The sequence below is a fragment of the Chinchilla lanigera genome, unplaced genomic scaffold (genome assembly GCF_000276665.1).
Source record: "Chinchilla lanigera isolate Chin_1 unplaced genomic scaffold, ChiLan1.0 scaffold00005, whole genome shotgun sequence".
Taxonomy (NCBI): Eukaryota; Metazoa; Chordata; class Mammalia; order Rodentia; family Chinchillidae; genus Chinchilla; species Chinchilla lanigera.
Genome location: NW_004955406.1, coordinates 6,814,451 through 6,839,728, shown reverse-complemented (window position 1 = coordinate 6,839,728; position 25,278 = coordinate 6,814,451). Strand labels below are relative to the sequence as shown.

At 38.0% G+C, this 25,278-nt stretch overlaps 1 protein-coding gene across 7 annotated transcripts in view; it reads right to left on the bottom strand.

Annotated features, from left to right (window-relative positions):
* Positions 1 to 25,278, bottom strand: part of Sdccag8 (serologically defined colon cancer antigen 8) — a 214,869-nt gene that overhangs the window by 69,827 nt on the left and 119,764 nt on the right. For 6 of the 7 annotated variants that reach the window (XM_005374761.2, XM_013520314.1, XM_013520317.1 and 3 more), the window contains exons 14-15: positions 7,719 to 7,846; positions 5,469 to 5,577 (exon numbers count right to left, since the gene is read on the bottom strand). In XM_005374761.2, the coding sequence (XP_005374818.1) occupies positions 5,469 to 5,577; positions 7,719 to 7,846 (237 nt within the window). Of the gene's footprint in view, positions 1 to 1,389; positions 1,931 to 5,468; positions 5,578 to 7,718; positions 7,847 to 25,278 lie in introns of those variants that run through there. The other variant, XM_013520318.1, reaches the window with a different exon arrangement.

The following is a 25,278-nucleotide window of genomic DNA, read 5'->3' as shown; positions in this document are numbered from 1 at the left end:
TTTTCTCTGTGAGGTCAATATGAAGTTTAATGACTTGCCTGAGGTTACCCAAATGGTGATTAGCTAGTGTTTTCCAACTCTAAAGGTGTAGCTCACCCACTGCACAATACTGCCTTTCACTTTTAAAAAAAACTCTCCTTTTAATGTTACATATTGATATGAATACATATACAATGAACAGAACTTAGAATAATACTGAAGTAACACATAGCAATATCTTTTAGACTTTTCTACTAAAAGAATTAACAAAAATTCAGATTTCTATACAGTGACTGGCATATTGTTCATAAAAGTTAAAAATTGGAAATGTGTTAAATGTCTAACGAATTCTTATGCATACAGATGATTCAATTAAATTTTGTTTCCAAAGTATTTACTGATGTAAAAAAACTTCATTAATGAGATATTAAGTAAGAGGTAAGCATAAAACTATATGTATCATAATCTCAATCACAATAGAAATGTCTGTGCACATAATACATTTACATACACATGGAAAATGACTCAAAGGAAATATGTTAAAAGGTAACAGTTATTATCTCTGGTCAGTAATGCCATAGGAACTTTTTTCTTAATTTTTTGTATTTTTCCAGTTCCCAATCTTGAAGATGTCTTACATAATTAAAAAATATAAATGTTATTTTTAAAGTTATTGAAACAATCCTTTTCTGCTCGGCATATTTTTCTTTATTTACAGTGCTAATTTTCCTACTAACTTCCACTTTGTCCACTAAAAATTTGGTATATGTGTATACACATTGTCCTTTATCTCTGCAGAGTTCAAGATACAGTCACAGAATTATTGATTTGTAAATTTCAAAAGAAAGATAAATTTACAAGTTTCTATGTTAGTTTTGAGATACATTTGTGGCATGACTGTCCTAGTCTCATATAAAAGGATAATTGACTCATCCATTTTCATAGAAAATTTAGGTGATTTCTGGCTTTACAGAATTGTGGACTTTCCCCTGCATTTTTCTATAACAGTTACATTGTATAATTGCATTTGCATGAAATAGAAGATGCTTTACTACTATAATTCAGATTACAATGATAATTGCTTTTAAAGGGAAAAATATGACACCTTAATTTTTAATTCTTTTAGATTCTGGTTTGACTTTTGGTAACAATTAGCAGAAGGCCAATATAAACCTCCTATTACAGAATATAATTTTTGTCCCAACCTAACATCATCTAAACATACAAGGGAAAAAAATATAGTTCAACCGGGTGTGTGTTCTTTACTTCAATTAAACTCACACAGTTGGATACCTACTGTTGCCAAAACAGTAATATAATTTATACATTATAGTCCACACAGTAAAACTACACTAAAAGTCATTTAACAATATTTATAACACCATAAAATACAGTGTTAAAATATATGAACTGCAATATGTACCAAAATTATAAAATTTGTTTCTCATCATCAGTGATTAAAACCAGGATCATTGCTCTAGCTTCAATACTCACAGCCCTGGTGACAGATTAGAATTCAAATCTTAATGATCAATTTACAATTAACAAGATAGAAGTGAAACAAATTAAACCAACCATTATATATAACGAGACCCCATGGACTCCCATTGTTCCTCTTAATTACAAAACGCAAATTACAAATACACAATGGGCAGTGTTAGACGTCAATCCACAAGCCTAGCAACCCAGAAAGTGACAACGACGGAAAAGAAAGAAGAGAAGCAAAACCACGGAGACCCCGGTTCTGTGTTCTTTCCCGATCTTTCAGTGCGCAAATGGAGACAGGCTGCGATCTAGCACATACTTGATCTCCAGCACATAGGCTCTCCACTCCGATGCTGGCAGAAACTCATTCCCAGCCAGTGCCCAACCTTTCGAGCTCTTCCCAGGCCGGGTTTTAGATCACACTGCAAACTGCACTGCTATCTCACTGCTGATTCATCTCAAGTGCCTAGGGAGAGGGAACACTTCCTTCACTTTGATAAAGAAAAATCACAGTTGTACCAAAGATATTTAAATATCTCCATTTACCTCCTTCAAAAACAACCTCATAACTGCAATAAACTCTCAGAGTACTGGGGAATGCAGACGGAAGGGTGAGCTAAAGTTTATCTGTGCTTCAACTAAAATCAGCCAGAATGTCTGCCTTATGCCAATTAAAAGCAAAATGGAATTAATTCTCTTGCCTGATGGTCAAAAACAAGCTATAAAAATGCACAGAATCGGCATTTCATTTTGAGTTTTAAAATGAGAAGTGCCATTCACAAAGCCTGGGGTTGCAAACACCACTCCACGCACAGTGTGGAGTGCACGGTGCAGCAGGAACGGTGCTAATCACCATGGAGGCTTCCAGAGAACAGAAGCGATCCTCACTGTCACAATGCGACTTGCGGTCTACTTGGGGAGAAAACACATACAACAGACACACACACAGAGGTACCACTTCAAAACGTTTTCACAGAGCAGCCTAGCAGGAGGGTGGGCATAGAGGACGAGGATCCGGGCATGGCGAGCCCAGGCTGTCAGTTTTCCTAGTGATTCTCATGGGCTCTAGTCAAGTGACTAGATCTGTACATAAAAAAGCTGATTTTAAATAGTAGGAGTCCATTTGGTTAGTGTGGCATTTTGAATAACTTAAAACCCTTAGAGAAATGCTGATACTAAAGAAAGGCAGGCAACCGTGCTTTAAATGATTGATCAATATTAAACAAATATACCTGCTTTCAGGGAAAATTTTACTGTGGTACTCTGAGGCCATGGTTACCGTATGCATTAGATAATTATTTTGGAGACTGAGTTGCCACAATGACCAAACTTTCGAACGTTTTCTGAAGTCCAAAGCAACAGGGAAATTATTTACCCAAAAAGTTTGGTATAGGGAATAACGAAGCACATTCTGGGAGGGCTTCTACAGGGCTTATCACTTTTATAATCTTTATTTAAAAGAAACATGCTAAGCCCTTCAAGTTTTATAGGTGGTTTCAAAGCCAGTGGTAATATTAAAGTGGAATGCTAAAATTGGCATGAATGCATTGCTGAAAATGTTATATTAGAAAGCCAGGGAGAAACAAGACTAAATTGATAAAAGATTAAAGGCAAACAAACAACCCTAAAAATCACAATTTATTTTACCTACTCCTGTCTTCTGAGACACACAAAATGTACTTTCGCAAACTTTAGAGGAGCTTGAAATTTTTAAAAATTGCAAGAGACAGGCCTTAGTTTTGAATCAACATGTAGTGACAATAGATGCTCATTTTAATTCATCAAATTTATCAAACCAAGTGCCAGAGCAGGACCTGCCACATAACCAGATCCATCTTTTCTTGATGCCGCTTTGCCCTTTAAAAGGTTTCCACTGCGATGTAGACTTTATGTGTATCAGAAAAATGGCACTCAGACCTTCCCTGGAAAAGGCAGTGGGAGTCGGTGAAGTGTTTGCCAAATGATCAGTCAAAACCCTTAAAGACACGTCACTAACAACAGCAGTTGCAACTAGTGTGTGTTACTATGGGTTGAGGACTGTGCCAGGGGCTTTACACAGTGGACTTCTGTATTTGTGTGCTCTGCATCCATTTTATTTATTTATGTATGTATGTATGTCTTTTTGAGACAGGGTCTCACTGTGCAGTTTAAGCTGGCCTTGAGCTCACTTTGTAGCCCAGGCTGGTCTGGAACTCACAACGATCCTCCTGCTACTGCCTCTGGAGTGCTGGGATTACAGGTGTGTGCCACCATGCCTGGCTTCTGCATCCATTTTAAATAACAGTTGAGCACCTGCAGACTTTGGTATCCGGAGGGTTCTGAGACCAATCCCCTACAGGTACTGAGGGACACTGGTATACGTAGCCGTGTATGGATGTCTGCATTTCTACACACACAGTTCTCATTCCCATAACCAACCTGTATTTTTACAGATGGAGAAGCTGAGGTTTGGGGAGATCAAGCAGTGTACCTCAGGTTACACAGTTAAGTGGCAAACCAAGATTCAAACCGAGTTCTTTTTGAATTACAAAATGTTTGTTCCTACACATTGCCTGTTACCATAAGGGAACAGGGCTGAGAGAAGACAGAAGTCAGTTTGTTTCATTCATTCACTCATTCATTCATTCATTCATTCAATTACATGTATTGAGTGCCATCTATGTGTCAAATACAAAGGAAAACATTCAACTTATAATGTGTGGTGGTCAGGAGCTGGGGGAACCAGAAGCAAGAAACGCTGGAGAAAGGCTGAAGTTCAGTTTCCCTAGACCTGTAGGAAATAAGTTCTAGAGGAGGTTAGATCTAGAGGAGGAAAAGAGGGCCCGGCAGCACATAGTACAGGTTAACCTCGGTTCTCAGGTTAGCTCTTATATGCCAAGGAGGCCAGCTTCGTACAAATTTAAAGGTTAGTTTTTCCTTCAAAACAGTTCTCATCATTGCTACTGTTGCCTGGATTCTCTATTCTCTCTCTCCTTCTTTCCTTCCTTCCCTCCCTCCTCCTCCCCTTCTTCTTCCCCTTCTTCCTTCTCTTTCTTCTCCTTCTCCCTGTCCTTCTTTTTTCTTTCCCACCGTGTCTCTCTCTCTCTCTCTCTTTTTTTTTTTTTTTGTCTTTTTGAGACAGGGTCTTGCTAGGCAGCTCAGGCTGGCCTTGAGCTCATTTTGTATCCCAGGCTGGTCTCCAACTCGCAACGATCCTCCTGCCTCAGCCTCCCAAGTGCTGGGATTACAGGCGTGCGCCGCCACGGATGGCGATTCTCTTTTCTTTTTAAGAGAAGGGATCTCACTATGTTGCTGAGGCTCGCCTCAAAGTCCTGGACCTAAGTAGTCCTCTCCATCAGCCTCCTGAGTAGCTGAGACAGCCACCATGTTGGCTAACCTGAATTGTCTGTAGTAGTAGACATAAAATATTGTAATTATTGTAAGAAAGGTTGCTGACGTTAGAGTAAGAAATGCCGAGGTGAGAACCTTTGTTCTCTGACTCATCAGTTACTTAAACCAGTTATTTTGATTGTCTTATCTGTAAAAGAAGACAAGAATTCCTGTCCCAAGCTGTGGTGAGAATTAAGTGATGTGTATCAAGCACCTTTATCTCTTTCATTTCCCTAATTATTTGGTCTAAAGATAACTTTTGTGTTCACAGAGGACTGTGATAATAGATTAAAATATGTTAATTATATCAATAGAAGATTTTAAAATTGTTTGATTTACTGTGTCCTTTATAAATAATTGTCCCCTTAACTTTTATATTCTGAAACTTTGTAATTTTCAATTCTAAACATTAAAGCAGTCAAATAAGAGCATGAATACATAACGATGAAAAATATCGAAGTGCTTGTACAGACAGTTAAGAAAATATTCATATAGAGAAAATATTTTCAAAGGAAATATATCAACAGGTAACTAATTTTAACATTAGGTTATAACACTGGGAATGCTAATTTTTAAGGAGAAAAAAATGACAGTAACCACACAGTGGCCTGAAAGAATTGTGTAACTTTACCTACCTGCTTTTCTTAGAGATCTGCTCCAGTTTCTTGACTAATGAAGAGCACTCTTCCTTTAACTTTATCAGAAATGTGTTCTGGGAGGTCATCAGTGAGTACTGCTCATTTTCTAGGAATAACAATAAACCCCCACCAGCATCAGATGTTTATTGTTGTAGCTTTGAATGCTTCCACATGTAAAGTAGTAAAGTGCTTTAGATCACTACATATTTTCTAGAAGCCACTAGATCACTCTTAGTACCCTAATTTAAAGGACATATTAGCTGGTAAGACACAGAATCTTGTGAGATGTTTATTTTTATAATAAAATTATACACAAGCACCATTTTTGATCATATCAGCTTGCTGCAACATTTTAGTTTAGCATGTTCGTAAATTGTCAAATACCTCAAGTGGAGTCATAGATGCTTATATCTTTGTAATATGAAAGATATTATATTTTTATTTTGACAATTCCACTATAAACTGTCAAAAATCTTACAACCAGATAATTCAAAACCAAAATCATCGAGGAATTCGCTTTTACACTGTAATTCATGCTTTATGTTTCACATTTGAGCAGAGTTTACCAGCACCTCCCCCACTTGAGTCCTGCACACACTTCTCTAATTATGAAGATGGAATATATGATTTTCCTTAGACTTTTAAACTTTTTATTAATAGCATGTACTTCAGTGGAGATCTGGTCAAAGAAATTGAAGACAGTGGTGTGTGTATAAAAAGGTGCACGCAAAGTAGTTGTAAGTGTTCATAATGTGGGTTTAACAGTTAAAAGCTCTTATGTAAGGCTCTGCCTAAATCTGCCTAAAATTCCTGATCACTAAGCTCTTGGTAGCATGGGGGCAAACAGTAATTTATCCTGTAATTCCTTCTTTGTGTTTTTAGTGTAAAAACATCTACTGAATCTGGTGAATTTTCATTTCTTCTGGCCAAATGCTGTGAGAAGAAAATATCTACTGAAAGTGCTAGAGGGAATTGTGAGTCATTACGGCATTTTCTTCTGTATAAGTAAACAGATTATTTAATATATTTCATGTTAGTGATTTTTCACCTATGGAATAAGAAATAATGTTTTACTGCATCATCAAAGGCAATGTACATTAAATACTGTGATTATTACCCCTGTAAGTATAAGGTTTAATAGGCCCTTCATTCCTTTTCCATTTTAGTTAATGATTGCTAAAAAAGCATAGAGCATAGAAAGCAAAATAAATCAAGGCACTAAAATTAAGCAACATTTTTCTGGAAGAGACAGGATCAATTAAACTTTTGTTTTAATAGTACAATCAGCGTGAAGTATGTGGTGTGGAATTATAATGACTGACACTGTCTTGTTTTGACTAACACTGTCTGTGAACACACAACTCAAAAGTGAAAGGAACTACATAATGCTCTGACTGAACAAATCAAACTGCCTATTTTCAAAGTGCATTTTACTTTCAAATTAAAGGTAAAGAGTTGCTGGCCAACTCTCTCTGCAGAATAGTGCCAATGTGATGAAAGATGGCAATTTTTAGCCAAGCTGCCAGCTGTGGTCAATGCCTTGTATTAGTGAATTTTAACAGCAGTTGTGAGAACTTGAAGAATGCAAAGGATTAAACATCACTCTAGATTGGATTGGGGGAGGTGGGGAAATCATACAAATGCTAAAAATGTTCGAAGCTGCAAAGATTAAATAAAGGAACATATCAATTTGGAGCCACTGAATTACATCCAGCTGCGACAGTGAATTAAGAACCGATTAATGGCTAAAGCTTTTCTCCAGTTTGGATGCTGAAGCAAACTCATTAGGCTTTTAGAGTAGCTATAATGTGTGTACTGTGGGAACTGTTCAATGCTATTCAGGAGACTCTAACTGTAAGCTCAGAGCATTTCCCGCAGAGCTTCTGATGCTATTTTCTTTATATAACATGTGTGCCTGAAAACCCAGCCAAAAACAAGCCCTTTGTTTTTCTACTTTGTTGTGGTCTCTCTCAGCTTTACGTTTCTTGAACACAGGTAAATAAACTCATAATCCAGATGGTGCAACAGATGTGAGAGCAGCACTCTGAAATCAACAGACAGTGGGCAATACTTTCCATTTTCTCTTTTAAACGCTAACTAATATGTAATTCGGAATCTCCGGTGTAGTTAGCATCTGCTCCCTTCGGCCAGCCAAAGGTTACAGGTGTTCCTGATGTCATTTCACAGTAAGGCGTGGGCCCGGCTTGTGAGCGAGTGCCCAGGCTCTAATCTTTCCCTACCACCTACCAGTTTTGTCATGCTGGGCCTCCATTTGCTGTATCTTCTGTGTCAGCTCTTGCTCTCTTTGCTGGGCCTGAAGGGCTTGGGCCTTTGCTTCGTTGCTGAAGCTCTGCTGAATGCTATCTTTTTCCAGTCTGCGAAACAGAGAGGAGACATACAGAATTGTAATCTGTACACGCACAAACCTCCATCATTCTCCCTACGGATCACAGAGAGCTGATGGGTAGTAAATTGTTAAGCATAAGAAAAGAACAATCTTTGCACAGATCCAACCTCCAGCCCCAGGAAGGGAAAGATCCCAAAGACTTTTCTTACACTGTTAAATACATGCCACAAGTCCAAATGAAGTAAAGAATGCAGCTCTAAAATTTAAAAATCAGGACAGGTTAAGAGTGGTATTTTGTAACTTTAAAGCACACATACCCTTTTTTCCTGTAACATTTCTTACTGTTTTATGCTACCAATTAATCTTTCACCTTCTAATTCACTTTTTTTTTTCGGTACTGGGAATCGAACTCATGACCTTGTGCTTGCCAGGCAGGTGCTGTGCTGCTGAGCTAAATCCCCAGCCCCTCTTTCACCTTCTAAATGGTCAATATTTCCTAAAGATCTTGGAATTCTACAAAGAGCATGACTTAGTGCCTAGTTTAAGTAAAACTTACATTCTTAAAATGTAAGCTTTGAAGGGCACTTATGGTTTTCCTCTGGAATTTAAAATGCAATCTCAAATATAGTTCAGGAGACTGTCTACAGGTCAGTAAATTCTGCAGTGCTACATGCATGTTTTATTAAATATTTTCACATATAATGTGAATGTTAAGTATGAAAATGTATAACTCCCCTTAGCACTTCATAAGAAAATCTCTCTTGGGTCATATTGAAAGAAATTGCAGGATAAAAATCTTCTATAGTCAAAGATAACATCCCAACCTACTGCAATAGGATGCTGACCTATTCATTAGGCCATTATCCAATTCCAGTGGCTCCTAAAGAGAAGACTTCCTAAGCAATTAGAACCCGAGCTGTGCAAAAGACCTCCTTGCACATCATGGATACTGACACTGCATCTGTGCCACCCATGCATACACACATGACATACACACCCATACACACACACACACACACACACACACACACAGATTCATTCTCAAGCATGCAGTATGAGGATTTCCTTCAATTAAATAGTTTTTTGTAACTCCTGATCTCCTTGTGGGCATTTCTCAACCATGCTGCTTTAGTTTACTAATTGAGATATTTACTGCCTAGCCTTTGCCAAACTAAAAATAAACAATTCCATAAAGCTATCACTACCAATCTATGTACCACTGTGGAACTTCAATTCACTGGTTTCTAATTATAAAACAACATAAGGAAAGCCTGTATTGAAATTGGTCAATGCATGTGGTAACATGTAGTGTAAAATTCTAGAATGAAAATACACCCACACCTCACTCAAATGGAATCATCGGGGGTCCACACTAAATGTGAAATAAGGTCCCTTCTGGTCGTTCTAACAACAACAACACCCCCTGGATGTGGGCCAAGGTCTTGTCTCACACTTACTTCCAAACTAGTATATTGCAACAAATGGATAGTCAGACGAGGCTACTTTTTGCCTCCTCCATCACACCACGCATTTTCTGGCTATGGATCGTGCACATGTCTCCTCCTCTCCTGGAATACCCCCTGCACATCACCCAATCCCCTGCACGATGGATACTATTTCTTTAGGGAACTCCACAGTGTTCCCTTCTCTGACCTCTGCCTCCTGAATTAACTATTTTTCCCTCCGTGACCTCAATACATGCTGTACACACCCTAAAAGGCAGCGCTGATCCTGTGTAGTTACTGGTTCCCATGCCTACTCCTTTTGTAATCTCTGTTTCTTTCCACCCTGAGCCAAGCTCAGCTCAGCACACAGAGGCTGAGCACTGAATGTGGAATGGCTGGAAGTTCTTACACCCTTGCCCTTAAAGGGGGCGGCCTTTAAGTGAAACCAGAGAATCTGCTCTTATGCGAAGGAGGCAAACACTCTTCAGACAGTAGAAAAGAATGCTTGTTAGTGGCTCTGTTAGCTGGAGACCAGCCTGTTAGAGGAGCAGCTTGAAGACAGCTCCAGGAACTCTCACTCAGTAGCCATGCCCAGGTCAGTCCTCTGGCAGAGCAGGGCATACAGGTGGGGAGCCCTGGGGCTTTGAGTTCCCTAATAGTTGGGCGTCCATAAAATGCACTGTTCGAAAGCACATGCATTTGTGTGAAAAAAAGAGGCATTATTAATAATTATACCAAGAAAACAGTCATAACTGAGACTACCCCCCCGCAAACGAGGACTTCTGGTACTGCAACATAGAGGGGTTGCCAATCTTGCCATCAATTTTTAGAATGAAAACTTCTGAGTTACACATCAATGTGTCTTTTTTCTTGTCTGTTTTTTTTTGTTGTTGTTGTTTTTTGTTTTTTGTTTTTCTTAGCAGTACTGGGAATTGTACCCAGGGCCTTTGCACTGAGCTGCATCCCCAGCCCTTTCTTATTTTTTTTAAATTTGAGAATGGATCTCACTAAGATATCAAGTTATTCAGACTGAGCCCAAACTTTGATCTTCCGGCCTCAGCCTCCCAGAGTTCTGGGATTACAGGCATAAGCTACCATCCCATGCTCAACTTGTGTTTCTTGACCCCTTGCCCAACTTTCACCCTATTTAAGAAACTATATTTATTATTTTCATCACATAAAAACATAGCATATTATTGTTTTCCTTCTTCCTCTCCCATTTCTCCTCTCTCCTGTGTTGCCCCTCTCCTTGCGGGCTCTCCCTGACTTGGTAGGCTTTTTATAAAGCCTCACAGTGGTAGAAATGAAAGGGAATCTCAAATTTGCTTCATCAAATCAAGCTCTCACCTTACAGCTGACAAACAACAAACAGTCCATGTTAAAAATCTCTAAAGCCTATAAAGCATTTTAAAGCCACTCATAGATTACAGAGTGAAGGGGCTGGGGATTTAGCTCAGCGGCAAAAGCATCTGCCTGGCAAGTGCAAGGTTGTGAGTTCGGTTCCCGGTACCGGAGAAAAACAAACAAAAAGAAAGATTACAGAGTGAAGAATTTAAGTGTGAAGGTAGAATCAAGAATATTTTTACTCAGGGAAACCTATTTTATAACACTCCAGAGCAGTGGTGGCGAACTTATGGCATTTGTTTTTCTTTTAAGAGAAAGGATGTTACTGTACGAATTGTTTTTCTAAACTAAAACCTCAGTATTTTAATTGCAGCGTTTAATTGCAGCGTTGGCACTTTGCAATAAATAAGTGGGTTTTGGGTTGTAGTTTGGGCATTCATCTCTAAAAGGTTCACCATCAGTGCTCTAGAGGAAGAAGTAATAAAAACCACTTAGGTATTCAAGGGACAGGACTAAAGAATTCATATCAATCTGTTAAATATTTATCATGAGCCTATTATGTGAAAGACACTGCTAGGCACAGGGTCAAATAAGACATAGTGTTTGCCTTTGTAGGGAGTTCAAGCTGGGATGGGGAAAAGGCAGATGTGGGATATCATAAGGAAGTATAGGGGGAAAAAACTACCAAAGCACAGAAAAATGATTCTAGCTGGGTATGGGGCCCTTGTAAAGGAAAGCTAATCCAGTCTTCCCCACCTGACTTCCTTTCAATCGCACTCAAAACATTGATGATCTTACCTAACCAAGCTCATAGATAGCCTTATTTTACAAATTGCAATGGCAGTAAAGACGTTTTTTGGTAGTTATTAAAACAGGGCTGAACGATTTATTCACAATGACAAAACTGAAAAGAAACTAAATGCCCATCACCTGCTAAATGGATAAACAGATTGTGGTGCAGCCTTACAAAAGAGTGCTAGGAATACGAGCAATAAAAGGAACCAGCTGCTGCTACATACAACACCTAGATGAACCTCAAAAGCAATCTGCTTAAAGGAGCCAGACACCAAAGACATATTTTATGACTTCATTTGCATAACATTCTTAAAAAGTAAACACTAGAGTGACAGAAAGATCAGTGCTGCCAGGTCCTGCAGGCAGGGGAGGGGCCTGGGGGAGTGTTTTGCCTGATAAAAATGTTTGTATCATGATTATGATGGCTCCACAACTGTATACATTTGTCAACATATATATAACTCCACACTTAAAGTTTGTGACTTTTAATGTACTTAAATGTACCTCACTGAGGCTGACTTCAAAAAGGAGGAAACGTGCTAACACAGGAACGTCCACTTTTACCCTCCAAGTTATCCACATGCCCTGAGACCCCCACCCACGGGCCACACTAGTATTTTCCTGACAACAACTCAAGACTTAAAAGGAATGGACAAGCACTGACTAGGTCTCAAGCATACGCTAGGCATCCGAGGTCTTTCTTCCAGTTATAGTTCTAGCTGGCTGTACTTTCTAAAACTGAGGGTAATATGTGCCACTCTGGTGTCCATATCATTTAAAATCCTGCCATTGAAAAATGTCCATGTCACAGAGCAAAATGACTTGTAAAATAGATTTTAAAATAAGAGAATAGTTTAAATTTCATAGCCTGTTTGAGGAACTCAGAGTTTGTGATGATCTCCAAGTTCAATAATAAGCCTGGGACAGAAACCATGAATCCCTCAAGTCTGAGAACCAGGACCTGGGAGTGGCGGTCACTGAGGCACCCCTCCCATCTGCCGTGTCTCTGTCACCTTCTCCTCACGTTGCAGGGTAGTATTAGACTTGCAGCCTGTTGGGTTAAAAAGTGTCTCCTTGTGATAGTAGCATATCTGTGTGAGAAAACCTGTGAGCGGGGTGTGAGTGTAGCTCAATGGTGAATCACTTACTCAGCATGTGCAAGGCTCTGGATTCAAGGCCCAGCATCACAAAGAAAAAACAAATAGACTTGTGAGAAGATTTATAACACACTTACTGGCTGAAACCACTCTTGAAGGCACACAGAGAGATGCAACAGGAAGGAACTCTTGCTGTTGTGATTTCAGACACAAAGTATGTATGTGTCTCAAAACCAGTAATATTAGCTTTCATCAGTGGGTCTACATCATCAGTGTGATAGAAAGTATTTCATAAGTAGCCTTAGGTGTGGGGAGAGAAATCAGTCAATCACAGTGTTCAGCAATTTTCAGTGTAAATATTTCCACCACGGCCTGCTTTAAACTACACAAAGTGACACCACTGAACAAGTTGGGAAGAAACACATCTAAGCAGCTTTCGTGAACTGGTACGAGCCAGCCTCGCTACCCCAGGGTTCTCCGCTGTAAAGTTACAGCTTTCCCCTCTGTAATTTTTTGTAAGATGCTAAATTAGGCAAATACCTTATTCCTCATCAAACTCCCACCTATTAGTTTTACATTAGATGATGAATTTTCTGTTCCATCATTCTTCCTCTATTTGTATTAGTTAACACTGTCCCATAAGGAATAGTTCCCTTTCTCTTTCACTTATTAATATATCAGCATGGAGTTATGGATTCTTATTTAATGAGTTAAAATCCATTATGGTTTATTTATGTTTAAATTCAACTCATGCTGGATGTGGGCCATGGGTTCCCCTTCAAGCTGGCTCTTGTGTGACATGTCTTCATTTTTCTTGTGCATTTTATGGCTTTCTACTACCACAAAATGTTGTGGGCTGATCACATACTGTACCTGAACTACTGCTGAAATCAGCATTTGTTCCAAGAGGATTTTAGAGGAAATGGTATTTAGAAACCAAGATCTATCAGTAGGTAGTGCTCATTGCTACGATAAAGTCATTGAGCAGATTATCTAGTCAGGGTATGAATATAAATATAGTATAAAATCATATATACACATAAATATGTATGTAGGCCTATGCATTCATACTGATGTTTCCAATTGCAATCTAACAACCTAGATAGAACTTATCTTTGCATAATTGTAAATTTTCTTTCCCAATTGTGAGAAACTTGGCCCTTATTATTTTCAACATATTTTTACTCATTTATTCAAACTTGGAATACAAAAAAAGTGGTTTCAAAGTTGCTAATCTACAGAAAGTAAATCTACTAGTAACTAGAATTAAATATTTTCATACAGTTTTGTTTTCCTTCATTCTTTTTACCAATGCATACATGCCATTTGCAGTTGAGTGTTTGTGTGTTGGAACTTACGATCATAAGAAACACAAAAAGCCCACAGGGCTACAGGGTCAGGGTACAGCATCAACATCCTTATTACCTAAGTGACCACAAACATGTAACTTTTCTCGTTTAGTTCTGGGGTTCTTCAAACAAACAAACAAACAAACAAACAAACAAACCTATCCTCTAATGGCCAGCATTGTTGAATGTGTCTTCATGTATTTATTGGCCATTTGTATTTCTTCAACTGTGAAGTATCTATTCAGTTTATATGCCCTGGCTATTCACAAGAGAAATGCAAATTAAAACAACACTGAGATTCCCCAGAAAGAATGGCCACCATTAAGACATCAAATAATAATAAATGCTGGCAAGGCTGGGGGCCAGGTACAAGGAGGAAGGAACTCTTCTACATTGTTGGTGGGAATGTGTGGAGATTCCTCAAAACATTGAAACTAGAAATTGCATTTGACCTAGGTATTCCCCTATTAGATATCTTCCTGAAGGAGTTAAAGATACAGTATTGTCTTACAGTGGTACATGCATACCTGTGTGTTTATAGCAGCACCATCAATAGCTAAATCTTGGAAGCAGCCTAAATGTTCAACAGGTGAATGGATAAAGAAAATGTGGTAGTTACACACAATGCAGTACTACTTTGAAGAAAGAAAGATAAACTTTAGTCATATGTAGGCAAATGGATGAACCTTGAGACCATCATGTTAAATTATGAAATAAATCAGACACACAAGCTTAAATACTGCATTGTTTCTCTTCTAGGAGAAACCCAAATTACACACAAAGAACAAAATAAAGATAATAGGAAGTAAGGAGATACATCTTTCTCAAATGGGAAGGGGATTAAGAGATGAAAGGGGATGAAAAAGGGAGTTAAAATGTGTTCTGTACATTACTGACTGCAATAAGGAATGTAAGCATTACATACTGCAAACATGTAATAAAAAATCCTATATTAATTTACCAAAAGCTAAGTACTCTTTCTAAGTGTTCTTTTATTTAATCCTCCTACTAATCAAATAAGGTAGGTTCTCTTATAACTTGTACTTTACAAATGAGGGAACTAAGGCGTAGAGAAGTTAAACAATTTGTCCAAGTCTCCCAGTTATTAAAGGGTGTAGCCAGGAAATCCAGGGCTGTCCGATTCTAAAGTCCATAGTGAATTACTATGCTTTAATCTCTTACTTATCATCGATGCAGAATAATGAGAGGTTAAAAAGATAATATGAGTCTTATCTCAATTATCCATATGTGTGTGAGTCATTCAATACCCATATTATCCATCTTGACAGCCAAATCCCAGGCTAGTCCCATATGCTATTGGATCAATGCTTCCTACAATGACAGCATTAATTAGAAATATATTGACCTTTGCAAAAACACTTAAGGGTACTAAAAGCACATCTTCTATTTCAAGATGGTTACAGGCTCCTAGGAAAGATACGTATATGTATCTGGAAATTAATCCCATGGCGAACCGAGACCTTTGTTTTGCCCACTAATTCATTCCAGTAACCTACAATAGTACATGGTATATAGCTGTGTAGTCAGTAAATATTTGACGAATGAATAAACAAATGAATAACTGTTAAGAAGTACTAAATTTTCCCACAGGTGTTAGTATCCTCCTGTCTACTGACTAGGGGAGGAGGAAGTGATGAGAAAAATCTCTCTTCTGGCCAAGAATTTAATTTAGTTTTATTATTATTACTGATAGTCACAACAAAACAAAAACAATCATAGCATTAGTAGACAATATCATGCCTTCCATGTTTGAGAAGAACCAAAACTCCTGTGCTTGTTTACTGCCAATGTGGACTCTGTTCTCATATTTGAACAGATGTAGGAACACTGGGAGGGGAGAGACAGGGAAAGGAAACTACAGAGGAGTCAGTTCTACAGTCCTTATGCCCCCAAGTGTGCAAAGAACTTAATGGCATCATTCATATTTCCTAGAATAAATTATTCCTATTTTCTCCACTCCCAACTATGTCAGAACTTTCAGTTCAGTGTTGAAATGAGATTCCAGATCAGAGCCTGAGTTAATTGTAGCAGGAAAAAAGGCAGAAACCAAAAGAAGGTCAATGTCTCTCAAAGGACTATACATAAAGGAAATATTTAACAAAAACACCACTCAAAATTTTTCCCTCCCAAAATGTTCTGAGGATATCTCCATAATAATTTGAAATTTTACCTTCCAGGCAAGTGACGGTATGCTGGACTAGATTCTCCCTGCCTCGATTACACCTGCTCAACTCCCATTTACTTGCAACTTTTTTTTTTCTTTTCTTTTCTTTCCTTTCTTTTCTTTTTTATCTTCTTTTCTTTTCCTTTCTTTTCTTCCTTCCTTTCTTTCTTTTTTCTTTCTTTCTTTCTTTCTTTCTTTCTTTCTTTCTTTCTTTCTTTCTTTCTTTCTTTCTTTCTTTCCTTTCTTTCTTTCTCTCTTTCTTTCTTTCTTTTCACGCTACAAAATCGAACCTAGGGCCACATACAGGCTAGTCAAGCACTTTACCACTGAGCTACATTCCTATTCGTTGGTTAACAAAACCACAGACTCTTACCTCCCTCATCCTTTCATATCTATGCTTTCTGTTTTATAAGGCACATTCAAAAGCACTGACCTCTCTTTTCTTCCTAACAATTCTGGGAGGCAGGAAAATGGAGCAGATTCCCCGTTTGACAGAGAAAGTGTCTCCAGCTCAGGGAATAAAGAGATTTGCTCAAAGCCACATTGCTAGTAGGTAGTGGGGCTGGAATCAGAACCTGTCTTCTCGCTTGAAGTCCGGTGTTCTTTCTATTCCACGGCACTGCCTCACAAGGGGATTGTTGCATCCAGCAGTGTAGTGCTCATCCCTTCAACAAATACTTAAGTGACCACTCTGTGTCAACCACAAAAGTACAGGGATGTATGCTCCCAAAGGTTTATGGTCTAAAACACAATAAATGAGTTTGTTTGTTTTAAAGGCAATTATGAGCATATGGTAAATGTTAGAATAAATTCCTGCTATCATACAAGTGGACAGGACAGGAATGAGGACTAGCTGGGGACAGTGAGGGGGTGTTCAGGAGGCTTAAAACGTGAGCAGTAATGTGCTACACCCAGAATGAGAACAGAATTGTGACAAGTGAAGTGGACAGCATGTGCAAAGACCCAGGGAGGAGAGAGAGCCAGGTGCCTTTGGAAAACGGCAACCATCCTGTCATGACGGGAGGCTGGAGTGTGTATGTTGTGGGACAGCAGCGAGCAGTTGGTGGAGGGGAGATTATTGAAGAAAGATGAGACTGGAGATGGAGGCAGGAGCCAGAACTTGAAGCTATTTTTAAGGTCCTCATCCTCAGGGAAATAGGGAGCCAATGTAGGGTTTTAAGCAGGGGAGTGTTGTGATCACACTCATGCTGGAGAAAGATCACTGTGGCGGCAGTGTGGGGAACAGATGGGGAAGGGACAACATTAGAAGCAGGGAAAGCACTTATTACTACAGCAATAGTAAGAGCAATTTCTGTCATGGTTTCTCTAGATATGGTAGATACCATAGGTAGATGCTAAGAGTAAACAGCCTTTATTTAGCCTTGCATATTTTCAATAGCTCAGGGGTGCCTACGCATTAAGTGATTGTCAGGGGCAAATTTCCGGAGAGCTAGTAAAACACTCCATAGCCTATTTCACAGTAGCATGTGCCAAACACTCCAGAGTAAAGAATAAAGACAAACATCCTATTACATAAAATAAATTAGACCACAATTTTGCCACTGCATCTTTATATTTTCATAAAGTCGTATTTTCCATCTCTGGTCTGTCTGTATGTATCAAGCTTAGTCTATTGTGCTTCTTCTCTGAAAACTATCAGTTTATTTACAGATTCCTTGTCATCAGTCTCTCTGATAAGGAGCTGCAAATCAGCTATCAGTAGGATCAATATATATTATAATGGCATTTCTACAATCTATCAATGGAAATATATCATCAAACTCTACAGCTAACTGGAGAATTCCTATTATTAAATGTTTTAGGAATTAATGTATGTAATCTATTACTCAGTGGGGAGTATGTTTTAGAAATTAATGTATACAATCTATTACTCAATGGGAAATATGTCGGTTCCTTAGCGGCTATCCAATTTATTGAGGAATGTACTATAACAGTAAGAATTACAATTATTACATGTATTTTGATATCTTACTTTTCAAGTATGATAGAAGAATGCTTAATTTACATTAAAGGTTGGAAATTAGGTATCTCTCATCAGAGAATTTTCTAGGTATTAGAGCTGCTGATTCTTAACCTTTATAGTAGAAATACATCTAAAATATATTAACTTTGCTTTGTTAAGCAAACTATACCAAATACAACAAACTCTCGTTGATAATTAAAGTTCATAATTTAAAATAAGGTAGTCTCTCTTCCTTTTGCTATATTCTGTCAGAAATTTCATAGCAATCAGTGCTCACTTTTATCCTTAAGTGCCTAACACAGTCATCAGAAACAGAAAGCACCCAGTAATATTTATTGCCAAGACAGTTCCCAGAAGCTTCTGTAAAGAACACCCCCCCAAAATACAGTATACTGATCTGCCTTTAATTTTCTATTGGTTATTTTGCTATGATTTGCTGCTATGTTTTTGTTTTGTTTTTCTTTGTTTCTTAAGTGATGTTTTAGGACAGTTCCATTGATCCAGCATAGAAAAGTGCAAGAGTTTTGTGATAGTTATTTGCTTCTGAAAAGGGTTTTTAGAGTTATATCCCTGTTTACTGACAAATGATTCACAGTGGGAGGAGGTAGTATTGCAGGGCGGATTCGACACATGCATGCCCAGGCTTGACCTCAGGCCTCACCATGCACCAGCTGTGCACTGTCAAGGTGACTGCATATTGGTCTCAGCCTTAGTATTTTCATTTATACAGTGATATGCTCAGGATTATGTGGGGTGCTGCATATAAAGCAACCACCAATGTCTAGGCCAGCTCACCATTTGGGAAGTGTCTGAATTCAATTCATGGGCAGACATCTGGTTACTTATTTGTCAAATTTATTTTCAGCAACTCTTAACAAGTTAGAGATGGGCCAGTAAGACATAGATTTTCTTTAACTGTGATGCCAGTACAGTTAATTGCTCATCTGCTTTTCAAATAATGGCCAGAGAATGGCAGCTTCCTCTATCCTTCTTCTCTTCAAAGTGTAGTTCATCAGAAAAAGACTAATCAAATTGAGTCCTGGCTATGGCTATCAAAATAAAGCAAATGCTGACATGATTTTCTTGTTTTATTAAATTATTCCCATGGTTGCAGACATAGAATTCAGGGTTTTAGCTCTTAAGAATGCAACTGCATTGACCTTGAGAACTGTGAGAAAGTGCAATAACGAACATCCACAGCTAGCAATGTTGGTAAGACAGCCGCTGGCCACACTGGCAACTGAGCACCTGAAACGTGGTTAGGCTGAATCAAGATGTGCAGTAAGTATGAAGTGCACTCCAAAATGTGAGGACTTAGAGAAAAAAGAGCCAAAAGCATCTCTAGTAATTTGGCATACTGATCACATATTGAAATAGTACCATAATCTATATATTGTGTTAAATAAACCTTGCTATTAAAATAAATTTTACACTTCCTTTTAATTTTAAAATGTGGCTAGTGGAAAATTTTAAATTTTATATGTGGTCTGCATTTTGTAGCTTTCATTACGTTTCTATTAGACAGCACTGTTCTTCGCACAATTCTTTTGTTCACCTCCTTAGAACAAAGCATCATTTATAATCCTGATGGTTCACAAATGAAAATAATACACTGCCAAACCTACTACATTTAAGTGCCTTGCAAAGACAGCAAAGCGTATAATTTCTGTACAAAAACAAAAAGTATATTAAGTGACACTTTAACTTTGATACATTTCTCATTTGAGTAATCCAGTCATCATTATTTGAAAGACAAAACAAAATAATTCTGATAGAATGCTGAGAACAACTAAAGGTGAAGTCATTACCACATTATACAAATGTGAATGATAAACCCGAGGTGCAGAATGATTGCCTCAGAGGCACAAGGGTTCAGTTCTTAGCACTGAAATCAATCAATCATACATTTCATTTTTCTGTTTCTCCAGCAAGTCAGATCTGGTTTAAAGCAACTCTCAAAACATACATTCATATTTAAAATTAAATTATAAAGCGTATGTCCAAGCTGGAAAATGATAGAAAAATTTCCAGTGTATACATAGATTACAGACTTGTAACAAGCAAATGTATTACCTGTTATTTGACAGTCTTACTACAATTTTAAATGGGAAATAATAGACCCTCTGAGAGATTTCCCCCCAAATGGATTTCTTTCTTTAGATAATTGGATAATTCTTTCTAATAACTCTCTTCTCATCATCACTTGTTTGTAGCAAGAAACTAATATTTTCAAAGTTCATCAGGAGACGTTCATCATGTAGTTATATTAGTTAATCTGCTAGCCAGTTTAGTAAGCTGTTCCTCTGCCTGGTGCATTAATTTGTTGCCTTTCTAGTTTGGACTTCTTGCAAAGCATTATCTGCACCTTGAGGAATACAGATAAACTGGTGATGGTTTCAAACATTTATAAAAATTGCTGGAGTTAATTCGTTGGAAGTATAATTTAAGAGCCCTGAAAGAAGGGTGGGTAGAAAAGCTAGGAGCACACATAGTAAGTCCTCTTGAGAACCTGGATTGCAGTCATCATTACAATGGTGATTTATAGAAAACCTCACTAGTGGAAGCTGTTTGATTATAGGCACTCCAAGTGTATTTACAGAAAATACATCATGAGTGCTAAACTTCTGGACCTCCAGAGCTTACAGCCCATGAGTTGTTCCATTTCTTCAGGGTACAGGAAGGATCACACAGTAGGGAGGAAAACTGACCTGCTGAGGCTTGAAGGAAAATAAAATCTATTGCAGAATCTGACTTAGGGTCCCATACTCTAAGTCTGTGCTAATGATTCCTGGCAGGAAATTGTCTCAAAGGGTTTGTATACACAAGTATCCATATGAACATCTTTCTCCATGAAAGTTTACTCAAAGAGCCATACTGTGGAAGCTATCTAACTTCAATTAAAGCACTGGCATTTAATTATTTAAATGTCAAATTTATCTTTGAGAACTATTAACACACAAAAGCAATTTGGGACAGGGAGATATGAAGAGCTCATTGATAGGTGATACTGAGACAGGGAGCTGTTCAGGCAATGGTCAAAGACGCTTTCCATCGTGTAGCCCCATTGTAGATGATTGATTAAATCTAATTTGAGAGATACCTACAATGGGTTTTTAGGAACACACTCTAGGAACAAGCGATATAAATTAATTTGTGGTAGGACAACTAAAAATTACATATACATAGATTGCTCTCTCTCTTTTATCTCCAGTATTGGGGATTGAACATGGCTTTGCACATTTCAAGCAAGTGCTCTAGCATTGAGCTATATCCCAGTTCTTTTAAATTTTCTTTGGAAGTGAGGTTTCACTGAGTTGCCAAGGCAGCCTTGAAGCTGCAGTCCTTCTGCTTCAGCCTCCTATGTAGCTGAGATTACAGGTGCACACTACTATGTCTGCCATATGGGCCCTTTATCTTTCTATAATGATAGTGAAGTGGGGCGAGGGAAGCAGGAAGTATGATGCCCTGATGAGATATAAAAACAATTCCCGGGGCTGGGGATTTAGCTCAGCGGCAAAGCGCCTGCCTGGCAAGCGCAAGGTCGTGAGTTCGGTTCCCGGTACCGGAGAAAAACAAACAAACAAACAAACAAACAAAAAAATTCCCATGTAATTTTTAGTTGTCCTACCACAAATTAATTTACATCGCTTGTTCCTACAGTGTACTCCTAAAAACCTGATTCCTGGAACATGTATGGAGATTTAATGGAAAAGTCTCCATCAGTAATGTAAATTTGGAGAACACTGTGAACTAAATTCTTTTCTGAGAGATTCACAATGTGCACTAATGTGTTAAAGGCTCTGAGAAGCCCTATGGTGAAGAACCTATATAATGCAACTTTCCAAAAGGAATTGGCCACAGAATCTGTTTTTTGCAACATCTCCATCAGAAGCAATAGAATATAGTGAATAAAACTGGAACCCGCAGCTTGACAACCCAGGCTCGAATCTCAACTCCACCACTTAGCAACATTGTGAGAGTGGTCAAGGTATTAACCTCTGTCTACCTTAGTTTCCTTATCTGTAAAAGGGGGCTATTGGAAGGATCTACCTGGTAGGGGTGTCTGGGGTTAAGTGAGTTCATGTGTGTAATGTTTCTGTCACCAAATAAACAGTGAGTTTGAGGGAGCTGTCTTTACAACCACTTCCAGAAGGAGTGTTCCAAGGAGTACATTCGGTAATTGATTTTTGTAAGCTGAAGCTCCTCTGTTTTTTTGTCTCAAGAACTCATAACCATGTGCCAAAATCTAAAAAGAAAATATTTTCCTTTGCTGCAATGGTTTGTAAAAGACTTAAATGGAAGATTTCAATGGGTTTATTTGGATAAGTCTTATCAGTGAGTCTGAAGAAGTATTAAGTAGAAAACAGAAAAATCACTGGACATAGAGTAAGGAGAAGTACATGCTGCTTCTTGCTGTCACTAAGTAACTCCTGGGTTTGGGCAAGTCCCTTAATTTTTCTCCATCTCAGTTCTCACATGTTACAAAGGAAGTTGGATTAAATGGATACTTTCAATTCATTCATTTACTCTAGAGTTAGGGTAAGTTTAAAAATCTATGCACTGACTTCTAGACTTTACACACACACACACACACACACACACACACAGTTATATAAACCTTATCTACCGGGTTGTGAAGCACTCATATAGAAGGATCATGGCTTCTTTCTTTAAAAAATTTAAACAGTGAGTGTCTCATGCAGCTGGAAGAGAACATGTGCTCAAAAAAATACTGAATGATACTTGTTTAATAGCGATCAATGTGTTATTCCTTCATTCAAAAAACCTCAAGGTGCCCCACCCCCATAAGACACTATGCTGGTACAAGTAAGTTTTTGTATTTCTGAGAAGGTATTAGTACAGTACTACCTATTGAAAGTTTGCAGGTTAATTTGTGGTGTGAATATCAAATGACAGAATTGTTGTGAGGGCTTGTTTGCTGTTTGAGTTGTTGTTTTTTTTTTTTTTTCCTTAGGATCTTTCCATTTGAATCTCATAGTTCAGGCTAGTTTTGTGTTACTATCTTACACAGCGGCATCATGCTAGTGGCATTACTGTATTATGTAACGGTATTCAACAACTGTCATAGAAGAGATGGTAAAATCAGTTCGCTGCAACTGAAGCAAGTATGCCCCAATTAATTCTAAGTAAAATTTTAGATTAATAAGAACAGTTAGTAGAAAAAAACCAAGTGTGACATTTTAGAGATATATGACATACAAGTCATTAATTTCTTTTTACTAGAAAAAAAATCACTTTTTCCTGCAATGTATTTTTATAACCTTGCCCAAACTTAAAACAAAATCAAAAGTGCTGGTCTCCATACATAAATGAATAGCAGTAACTAAACATCCTGAGTAACTGATATCAAATTTCAATTCATAATATTTACTGATAAAAGCATGCCATAGGTCCCAGCCATTTTCTCTAAATTTAAAATGCCCCAAATCTTGCAGCCTAGTCACATGCAGTCTACTTGATCCAGGCTGCTGTCATGTAGGGAATGTGAGTACAGTATTCCTTTAATTTACTCTGTGTATTTAATATTTATAAATGATGCAGAAAGTTCTGTGGATAAATGATTAGATTTGCAAAACCTCAAAACAGTTGTGCATTTTCATCATTTTTCGTGGTGATTACTTCTTAATAGCTCGTCCTCCACTAGCATCTCCTTTTGGTAGTGTAAGGCAGGAAACTTCAAGGAGAGTATGGGTAGACAGGGCTCATATAAGTGGCATACATGATGTGATCAGACCAAATATTAGCAAGGATGTCTGGTTTGCAGAGGAGAAAGTTTAATTTTAATAGGTCTGATAAAAGGAGAAGGTCTTCTTTTCTTGCCCCACTATATTCTGTTCCTATTGCAAACTGTACTTGAGCTTGCAGGTGTCTGCCTAGAGGCAGGTCACTAAAAGTTAGTGAAAACCAGGGCAACCTCAGCAGCAGAAATAAACCTGCAGATCGTGGCAGGCAAGTGTATATTTTCAAGAGCATTCCTTTTACTGAAACTGTCACGCCGGACTTTACCAAATGAACAGAGACTCAAAACAACAAAAGCAACCAACAGCATCTATTCTAACATTGCAAATGTCTCAGATATTACAGATGTCACCCAACAGTGCATGCATTTGCTTCCCATATGTGAACAAAACTGAGGCATCACAAGATAAATTTGAATGGAACGTTAACCTTCACTTTAAATTTTTTTTTTCCTTTTCCTAGCTGACGACACAATTTTAGTATTATCACAGCGGAGTTTCTGGCTGGAAAAAAAATTAAATTAATGGATGGATAAAACAAGCTTAGAAACTTAAAAAAACACAACTTTCAAATATCTATACTTGATAGTGTCAAGCGCCAAGATGAATGTATTTCAATTGCAACTTCCAAACTAAACTCACAAATTACTACCATTATGCTAAGTGTTAGCTACCCCACTGTGCAGTTTTGCTTTGTGAATTTTTACCTTCCTCTATGAACACTTTTAGCCACTGATCGCACAGCCTTTCAATGTTTTCTGTCTTTTCCTTTAAATAAACTGGCTCTGGCTCCTTCCATCTGGTTCCCCTTCCGTCAGCAACCCTGCACCTGTTCACACCTCCTCTCCTGTTGGATTCCACTGAACATTTCCTCCTCTGCCAGGGCTATTCTGGCACTCGCAACCTTTCTGTCATTCAATCCATCTGTCAGAAGTGAACTTTGTTTACCGCAAGCTTCTGCTTTCTTCTTCAAGAAGCAAAGCCCCTCAAGGTCATTGTCAAATGAACTGTCGGCATGGATTTAAATCCTTTACTGCTAACCGGCAGAAGATGAAGTTCTGTTGTGTAATGTACTTGTGAAAATTACTTTTGGGTTCGGGAAGACAATAATTTGGAGTCAAAGTAGTAAGACATGGTGTTTTAATGATCATTTGTAGAACCAGACAGCTGATATGTATTTTCTTCACGTGTGTCTGCACTTCTCATTATACTGAGTATGAACTATATGTATAAGAAGCAAAATAAAAGTTTTAAAGTGAAATCAAAATATCACAAACAAGTTTACACTATGTAAAAATCGCTTCATACTATACAGCATTAACTTGAGGAATAAATATTTTCACTAATGAATTAGCCAAGGGAGAGAGTATTCCAATTAAGAGATTTTACACTGAAAGGCTTAAAATGTACAAATATGTACCATTTCAATTATAAGTATAGATTAACACACAGCTCCATTACTGCTTTGAAAACCTTAACCCATAACATACGAATCAGTTCAT